At 45.4% G+C, this 10,012-nt stretch overlaps 1 protein-coding gene across 1 annotated transcript in view; it reads left to right on the forward strand.

Moving 5' to 3' along the window:
* Positions 1–2,123, forward strand: part of LOC112078762 (mitochondrial 2-oxoglutarate/malate carrier protein-like) — a 9,679-nt gene extending 7,556 nt beyond the window's left edge. The window contains exon 7 of the mRNA XM_070442131.1: positions 1,534–2,123. Within this exon, the coding sequence (XP_070298232.1) occupies positions 1,534–1,671 (138 nt within the window). The 3' untranslated portion in view covers positions 1,672–2,123. The remainder of the gene's footprint in view (positions 1–1,533) is intronic.
* Positions 2,124–10,012: the final 7,889 nt, after the last annotated feature.

A 10,012-nucleotide genomic window follows, 5' to 3' on the forward strand; every position in this document is an offset into this window, starting at 1 on the left:
TACCTCATGAAGCTGGTTGAGAGAATGCCAAGAATGTGCAAAGCTGTCAAGGCAAAAAGGCTACTTTGAAGAATCTCAAATCTCAAATACATTTTTATTTGTTTTACACTTTTTTTGGATACTACATGATTCCATATCTGTTATTCATAGTTTTGATGTCTTCACTATTATTCTATAATGTAGAAAATAGTACGAATAATGAAAACCCTGGAATGAGTAGGTGGTCTGAACTTTTGACTGTACTGTGTATATGACGGCCTGTGAGTACTGAGTACCTAAACACTTCTGCCCAATCCTGGTAAAGTCCGGATGAACGTGTCAAACATGGCCTTAATCTCGACCCAATAGAAGCAAAAATTAGCACCCGTTAATTTGGATTCTCCCTTCAAGCTGGAATCCTTAATGGTCAAACTGTCACGTCTGTTTGGAGATTTACAACAAAAGTTACTGTAAATAACCTCCCCTGTGTGTTCCCCTCTGACACCCTGTTGTTTCCCCCTCTGACACCCCTGTTGTTTCCTCCTCTGACACCCTGTTGTGTTTCCCTCTGACACCCCTGTTGTTTCCCCCTCTGACACCCTGTTGTTTCCTCCTCTGACACCCCTGTTGTGTTTTCCTCTGACACCCCTGTTGTTTCCCTCTGACACCCCTGTTGTGTTCCCCTCTGACACCCTGTTGTTTCCTCCTCTGACACCCTGTTGTTTCCTCCTCTGACACCCTGTTGTTTCCTCCTCTGACACCCCTGTTGTGTTTCCCTCTGACACCCCTGTTGTGTTCCCCTCTGACACCCCTGTTGTGTTTCCTTCTACACCCCTGTTGTGTTTCTGTAATGAAGGGTGTCTCTCTGTCTCTCCGTACAGGACGTCCTGACCAGGTGATCTGTAATGAAGGGTGTCTCTCTGTCTCTCCGTACAGGACGTCCTGACCAGGGTGATCTGTAATGAAGGGTGTCTCTCTGTCTCCCCCTACAAGGACGTCCTGACCAGGGTGATCTGTAATGAATGGTTTCTTCTCTCTCCCTACAGGACGTCCTGACCAGGGTGATCTGGAATGAAGGGTGTCTCTCTGTCTCTCCCTACAGGACGTCCTGACCAGGGTGATCTGTAATGAATGGTTTCTCTCTCTTCTCCTACAGACGTCCTGACCAGGGTGATCCGTAATGAATGGTTTCTCTCCTCTCCCTACAGGACGTCCTGACCAGGGTGATCTGTAATGAAGGGTGTCTCTCTGTCTCCCCCTACAGGACGTCCTGACCAGGGTGATCTGTAATGAAGGGTGTCTCTCTGTCTCCCCCTAAAGGACGTCCTGACCAGGGTGATCTGTAGTGAAGGGTGTCTCTCTGTCTCCCCCACAGGACGTCCTGACCAGGGTGATCTGTAATGAAGGGTGTCTCTCTGTCTCCCCTACAGGACGTCCTGACCAGGGTGATCGTTAATGAAGGGTGTCTCTCTGTCTCCCCTACAGGACGTCCTGACCAGGGTATCTGTAATGAAGGGTGTCTCTCTGTCTCTCCCTACAGGACGTGTTGGCGAGGTGATTCGTAACGAAGGATTCTTCTCTCTGTGGAAGGGTTTCACTCCATACTACGCCAGACTGGGACCTCACACCGTCCTCACATTCATTCTCCTGGAACAGATGAACAAGGCTTATAAAGTCTACTTCCTGGATTAGAGACTGGATAAATAAGGATTGGGGAAGGGAGCTGATCCTAGTTCTGCAACTACGGGAAACTTCACCCCGGAGCCACACACACACACACACTCACACACACACAGAAGCAGGCGCACACAGACTGAAGCAGGTGCACACTACACACACGGACAGAACACACACACACACACACACACACACACACACACACACACACACACGGACAGACACACCCTCATGTGTGATGTGAGTGACCTTTAACCCTGTCATGTGACCTGATCCCATTGTGTACGTTGTGTTATTTTTTACTGAAGGACTCAGAACCTCAGAATGTACCATCCCCCCCCCCCCCTGCACAGGGCATATTGACACTTGGTATAGTCGTCCCCTCCCCCCACTATGGAACAGATGGCTGGCTGGAAAACCTTGATGATGACAAACAGATTAAAAATTGATTTATTTCTGAAAAACAAGGATTTGTTTTTTGTTTATTTCACCTGCTGTTGATAACAATTTTCAGAATCCCCTAGATCAGCTTTTCCCAACGTTGGTCCTCAGGCTTTGGCCTTCGCTTTGATCAAGGCTTGATGACGAGTTGATTCAGCTGTGTAGTGTGAAGGGCCAAAACCCAAACGTGCACCTCTTGGGGGTCCTGAGGACCGTGGTTGGGAAAAGCTGATCTAGAGGATTGGTGGATGGATTCATCAGGGATTTAACACCAGATAATTGCTGGAAAGACTAGAACCACCTGCTTTTACACTGAATTTTAAAAAAGGATTTAAAAAGGAATAGTTCTTTTAAACTGAAGTGACTGACTGAACAAAAATATAAACGCAACATAAAACAATTTGCAGTGGAAGAATGTGCAAAGTAACAAAATAAATAAATACAGTAGGGGGTGAGGTAGTTGTTTGGGCTATTTATAGATGGGCTATGTACAGGTGATCTGTGAGCTGCTCTGACAGCTGGTGCTTAAAGTTAGTGAGGGAGATATGAGTCTCCAGCTTCAGTGATTTTTGTAGTTCGTTCCAGTCATTGGCAGCAGAGAACTGGAAGGAGAGGTAACCAAAGGAAGAATTGGTTTTGGGGGTGACCAGAGAGATATACCTGCTGGAGCGCATGCTACAGGTAGGTGCTGCTATGGTGACCAGCGAGCTGAGATAAGGGGGGACTTTACCTAGCAGGGTCTTGTAGATGACCTGGAGCCAGTGGGTTTAGCGACGATTATGAAGCGAGGACCAGCCAACGAGAGTGTACAGGTCGCAGTGGTGGGTAGTATATGGGGCTTTGGTGACAAAACGGATGGTACTGTGATGGACTGCATCCAATTTGTTGAATAGGGTCATCAAAAAAAGGAGGACCAAGGACCAAGGACCACCTCTTCATATAATTAATTAAAATGCCTTTATTAGTATGGCATGTTCAATAGAAACAAAGTTGTTTAAAAACGGACGCGTTTCGGCTGCATGGCCTTCGTCAGGGAGTACAGAAAAAGGAGAATACAATGTCCTCTTTTGAAAGGCTTTTCCAATTAGCCCTAATTAGAAGAGGGAGTGGTTACCAAATTGGACACACCTAGTAAGCAATAATATACACATGAAAAGGTGAAATACTGTAGCTATGTTATCATGAGCATACAACTCCAAGCTAGAAGTATCAGAACACCCAGAGAGGCAGTTCCAACCCTAACCATGACTGGGAGAAGTGTCCAGAACAAGAAAGCAATATATTCCACAGTACTCCAGACCACAGCAAAACATGAACAACAGTYCAAACATAGCTAGAGGGCAATTGAGCAAAATGTCCACTAGATGRCAGCAAATGGACCCATCACGACCCTACAGGAAGGGTGAGAAATCSATATCTTCATTTAAACCMRGGTACTTAGTGGCCTGTAGTTTGTAAATCCAAAAACTTTCCCTTTGGTTTAACTGTTTAAGACGGTCCCCTTTTCTAATAGAGGCCAGAACATGATCAATACCCATAGCTTGTAGGGAGGCAGGGTTACCATGGTGTAAGGAGTTCTAGTGCCTTGCCTTGTAGTCTTCATTGCCTACCCGTATGGCGTACTTGTGTTCCGCTAAGCGGTCTTGAAGGCGTCTGTTTGTCCGTCCAATGTAGAACACCTCGCACTGTGGACATTCCAATCTATAGATGACATGAGTCGTTTTGCAGTTAATGAAATGCTTGACATAATACTCCATTTTGGAAGCTGTGTCAACAAAATACTTTTTCTGTCCAATATTTCTGCAATGGTTGCAATGGTTACATTTAAAAGAGCCCTTGGGTTTGTGGTCAAGCCAAGTGTTTTGAGGGTCACCCGGAAGATAACTGTGGACTAATTTGTCATTTAGGGTAGGACATCTCTTAAAGCTGGTGGCTCAGGAAAGACTTGGTGTAGTAGCGTATCACTTTGGATGATTCCCCAATTATTTTTAATGATTATTTTAATGTTCTCTGCTTCAGTGCTGTATTTTGTAACAAAATACACTCTCTCTGATGTATCACGAGGCACTCCTCTTCGTAACAAGTTCTCTCTGTCAAGTAACCCAGACCTTATACCGGCATCTTTCAGGACCTGAACGCAGTAGCCCCGATTCAAGAAGCGATTCTTCAATTCAGCAGATTTGACACTGTAGTCTGTTTCCTGATCGCAAATTCTGCGGACTCTTTGGAATTGGCCATATGGAATATTCTCTTTTAGCCTTTTGGGGTGAAAGCTGTCTGCCCTCAGAATGGTATTCCCATCTGTAGGCTTCCTAAAGATTGATGTGTGCAAACAACCTTTGTCATTTTTACTAATGTCGAGGTCCAAAAAATGAATGTTATCCTTGCTGTACTCCATAGTTAGTTTAGGGTTAATGCTGTTAAGGTATTGGTGGAAGGAAATAAGTTCATCTTCTGAGCCGGACCAAAACAGGCAAACATCATCAATATAGCGTCCCCACCACATAATCCGGTCAAAGAAATGGTTATTAGAAGGATCCAAAATGAAGTCATTTACCCAAGTACAAACCAGCGTAGGAAGGGCTGTAGCAAGCTCCCATGGCACATCCTTTGACCTGTTTGAAAATACGGTCCTGGAAGATAAAGATGTTATGATTAAGAGTCCATTCAGTCAGTGAGACAATGAATTCTGTAGGAGGCATCTCAGTTGCAGGCTGGGTACTCAAGAAATGGTGCATCGCTGCCAAACCTTGTTAATGCTCAATGGTGGTGTATAGAGACTCCACATCCATGGTGACTAAAAAGGAAGCTGTACCTATATTCTTCAATTCCTTAATTTTGTTCAACACATCTGTGGTATCTTGAAGATAGGCTGGGAGTGACGTCAGAAAAGGCTTAATAAAGTAATCAATGTACTTAGAGATGGGTTCTGTCAGACTTTCATTACCACTAATGACTGGTCTGCCTGGGGGGTTTTCAAGATTTTTGTGGATTTTTGGAAGAAGGTAAAAAGAAGCCATACGCGGACTGCCATTGAAAAGAAATTTGAACTCATTGTCTGAAATGTAGCCATTTTCCTTAGCTTCTGTGAGGATCCCTTTCAATTCAGTTTTTAGGTCCTCTGTTGGGTTGAAGGTAAGAGATTGGTAGAATTGGTCATTGTCTAATTGACGGTAGGCTTCTGTCACATATTTGTCTTTACACCACACTACTGTAGCACCACCTTTGTCTGCTTTTTTAATTACAATCCGTTCATTTTTGGACAATGATTCAACTGCATCCCTCTCTGTCTTAGAAAGATTACGTCATGTTATGTTGGAATCAATTTTACCCTTAAACAGATTCTCCACATCAAAATTAACTTTCTTGGCAAATGTATTTAGTGTGGCATTCTGGACTATGGGACAAAAAGTGGACTTGGGCTTAAAAGGTGTTTTTGAGGGAACAGAAACTGCCTGACCTGAGACACTGGCGTCTGTAGTTGGAGAGATGTTTTGCTTGTGTAACAGGGTTGGTTATGTTTCCACTTGCCTCTAAAGAAATGTGTATTCGATGTTCAAGCATTCTTATTGGTTAGTTCAACTCTGATGACAATAAGGGGTGTGGTGATTGGCCCCGCTTGCAGATAGGGGGAGATCGCGAACGTCAGGTCTTCCCAGTATGAAAATGTGATGCAAGGGATTTTGCCATCGACAGCCATCAACACTGTTAAGTCCTGCACAACTAACGTGCTGTTTCCCATTTAACAACAGCAGAAATAAATGATGCTCAACTGGGACCACTGGCCGAAGTGATTTATTATTTTAAAACACAACGCATGGAGAGTACACCATAATACATCTGTTACACTTGTACCAGGCCTTCAGATGTAGATTCCTGTAGAAAATTGTTGTTGAATAGGGTGTTGGAGGCTATTTTGTAAATTACATCGCTGAAGTCAAGAATCGGTAGGATGGTCAGTTTTACAAGGGTATGTTTGGCAGCATGAGTGAAGAATGCTTTGTTGCGGAATAGGAAGCAGATTCTAGATATAATTTTGGATTGGAGATGCTTAATGTGAGTCTGGAAGGAGAGTTTACAGTCTAACCAGACACCTAGGTATTTGTAGTTGTCCACGTATTCTAAGTCAGAACCGTCCAGAGTAGTGATGCTGGACGGGCGGGCAGGTGCGGGCAGCTATCGGTTGAAGAGCATGCATTTGGTTTTATTTGCATTTAAGAGCAGTTGGAGGCCACAGAAGGAGAGTTGTATGGCATTGAAGCTCGTCTGTGTATATATATATATATAGGATCTCATGATAGTGTTTTACATAGGATCTCATGATGTAGGTCCAATGCTTCCGACATTTTTGATCTCATGTTCCAAAACGTTTTACATTTTTAGGGGGGATAAAGTACAGACTCCGATCTTCAAAATGGCACACTGACTATACAAAACATTAGGAACACCTTAATATTGGGGTGCAACTCCATCCGAAAATGGGGAAAGTGGGGGTCACATTTTTTAACACAAACATTTAATAAAATATTTCATTGGTTGTCTTCCTCAAATGAAGGGGCTGATGACGCAAAGCGTATTTTTTTTTTTGGAAGGTCAGCTTTAATCTTAAATGTAAAAAAAGAAAAAAACTATTAGATTGTTTTTATTCAATTCAGTCCGGTATGAGAACGGTAGCCCCTATCTGTAAAAGCAAGATGTCTGCGGAAAGTTGAGTATCTTGGCTGTTGACCGGAGCCTTAAAATCTTTGGTAAGACTTACTACCATATATGGGCATACAGATTTATAAGGGCAGGCTGAGCCGATGACCTACTTTCAAGATGGCTGCTATCTACATCCCGTTTCGCGTCGTGAAGCATAAATGAAATGAAGACGTTGATACACACAGAACGCCACAGATCATGACGATGTCTTATTTGTCTGCCTGTTATTGATCACGAGCCCCGACAGTATAAAATAAACATTTTGACAAAACAATTTTCTGTGTGCTTGATCTTCGGTATTCTGAACTATGTAACACCTATCTTCTGATCATTTCCTCATAATCTCCCAGATGTCGTCTTTCCAAATGTACCAGTTCAGGTTAGAATCATGTAATTACACATGAATAGCCGGTTCTTTTGGGTTTGTCTATTTAGGTGGCGATCTACATGTTTCACAAAAGTTCTGAAACTTTCTATTCTCATAGTTTCTACAGATTGTAAATTAAAGATTTTTTTTCTTCTAAAAGTATTATAATATTATTGATTGATTGACTATGGCTTTTCAAATCCCCCAGTATTGCTATCTGCAGCGTTAGTTCTAGGCAAATGTTGCAATTCTTCAGCCATTCCTGGACCTGTGACCAAAAACAAGCTACATATGGACAATACCAAAACAAATGATTCGGTTCCTTTGCAGCAAAATCTTCAGAGCTGGGATGGTTGTATCCCCCATATATATAACATTCTATTGGTTACAAGAATTTTGTATAATCATTTAAATGTAAAAACTAAGTTTTAAATCCATTGTTTTGTGTGTCAGTTCATAAACCATGTACCATGGAATCTTTTCCCAACTATTTTGCAATCTATATTTTTTTGTCGTTAAATGAAACTGGTATACATTTTTTTGTTTATCACAATTTTGGTCTTTAATGCAGGGCCGACGGACAACTTTCCCCCCTTCTACTTGCCTCTTCCATTTTTGTGGTAATTCTGCAATTAGTTGGTTGTAATTTTGAGTAGAGCAGAAATTTCCATATATTTTTTGTTCGCTGGATGTGTGACATAACTCCAACAGTCCTATTTATGATTGTCACATCTACTCCCGCTCGACGTCACCAGTCTACTAACCACCGGTCCTGGCAACCCTCATTACACACCTGGCAACCTTCATTACCACACCTGGCAACCTTCATTAACACACCTGGCAACCCTTATTACATACACCTGGCAACCTTCATTACCACACCTGGCAACCCTCATTACCAAACCTGGCAACCCTCATTACCACACCTGGCAACCCTTATTACCACACCTGGCAACCCTCATTACCACACCTGGCAACCCTCATTATCATACCTAGCAACCCTTATTACCACACCTGGCAACCCTTATTACCACACCTGGCAACCCTTATTACCACACCTGGCAACCCATATTACCACACCTGGCAACCCTCATTACCACACCTGCGCCCCATCATGAGGCACACCTAGACTCCATCACTACCCTGATAACTCCCCCAACAACGACGACGAGAGCCTACAGGGAGGAGGTAGGCACTCTGACGGCGTGGTGGTAAATTGTGGACTTCAGGAGGAACCAGATTGGAAACGCCCCCATCCTCATCAACGGGGCTGCCGTGGAGACGGTCAAAAACATCAAGTTCCTTGGCGTACACATCACTTACAGCCTGAAATGGTCTAACCACATGGACATCGTAGTGAAGAAGGTACGACAGTGACTCTTCAACCTCAGGAGGCTGAAGTATTTCGGCCTATCCCGAGGGCCCTCACATTGTTCTACAGGAGAACCATCGAGATCATACTGTTGGGCTGCATCACAGTCTGGTACGCCAACTCCACAGTCTGGTACGCCAACTCCACAGTCTGGTGCGCCAACTCCACAGTCTGGTGCGCCAACTCCACAGTCTGGTACGCCAACTCCACAGTCTGGTACGCCAACTCCACAGTCTGGTACGCCAACTCCACAGTCTGGTACGCCAACTCCACAGTCTGGTACGGTGGTGGCCAACCCACGTCTGGTACGCCCCAAGTGTAACTCACGTCTGGACCCAACTCCACAGTCCTGGTACGCCAACCTCACAGTCTGTACGGCCAACCTCCCCAGTCTGGTACGCCAAACGTCCACAGTGCTGGCTGCGCCAATCTCACAGTTCCTGTGTACGCCAATCTCCCAGTCTGGTTAGGCCAACTCCCCACGTCGGTAGCACTCCACAGTCTGTTACGCCAACTCCCCAGCTGTAAGCTCAACCATCCACCACCGCTTTGACTGCCAATGGCTCTTTACGAGGGTGCTACGTTCCAGACCCTTGCCCTTCAGGAACTACCGCATCTCTGTGTCCACAGGAAGTCATGCAAGGACCTCAGCCACCGAAGCCACTGCCTGTTCACCCGTACGCATCCAGAAGATCATCAAAGACCTCAGCCACCCGAGCCCGCTGTTCTCACCCGCTACCATCTAGAAGATCATCAAGGACCTCCAGCCACCCGAGCCACGCCTGTTCACCTGCTACCATCTAGTAGAATCATCAAGGACCCAGCCACCGAGTCACGCCTGTTCACCTGCTACATCTAGGAGAGCATCAAGGACTCAGAATGCCGACCCCGTCAGGTCACCTGTCCGCCTGCTCCCAACCAGTCTAGAAGATCATACAAGACCTCAGCCACCCGAGCCACGGGCCTCTGTTCACCCCGCTACCGATCTAGAAGATCATCAGGACCTCCGCACCCGATGCCACGGCCTGTTCACCCCCGCCTACCATCTAGAATCATAAAGGACCAGCCACGCGCGAAGTCAGGCCTGTTCACGCGTCCGCTACCATCTAGAGATCATCAAGACAGCCACGCTCACGCTGTTCACCCCGCTTCATCTAAGAAGATCAGATAGGACTTAGCCACCCGAGCCACGGCCTCGTTCACTGTCCAGCTACCATCCAGAAGATCTCAAGACTCAGCCACCCGAGCCACGGCCTGTCCATCCCAGCTCCACCGAAGATCCTCAGGGAACCTCAGAGCCCGGCCACGGCCTGTTCCCCTGCTTACATCTAGAAGGTCATCAAGGACCTCAGCCACCGAGCCACGGCCTGTTCACCCAGCTACCATCCAGAAGATCCTAAGGACTCAGCCACCCGAGCCACGCCATGTTCACACTTGCTACCACTAAAGATCAATCAAGGCACACCCGAGCACGG

This window comes from Salvelinus sp. IW2-2015, unplaced genomic scaffold (assembly GCF_002910315.2).
Source record: "Salvelinus sp. IW2-2015 unplaced genomic scaffold, ASM291031v2 Un_scaffold6204, whole genome shotgun sequence".
NCBI lineage: Eukaryota > Metazoa > Chordata > Actinopteri > Salmoniformes > Salmonidae > Salvelinus > Salvelinus sp. IW2-2015.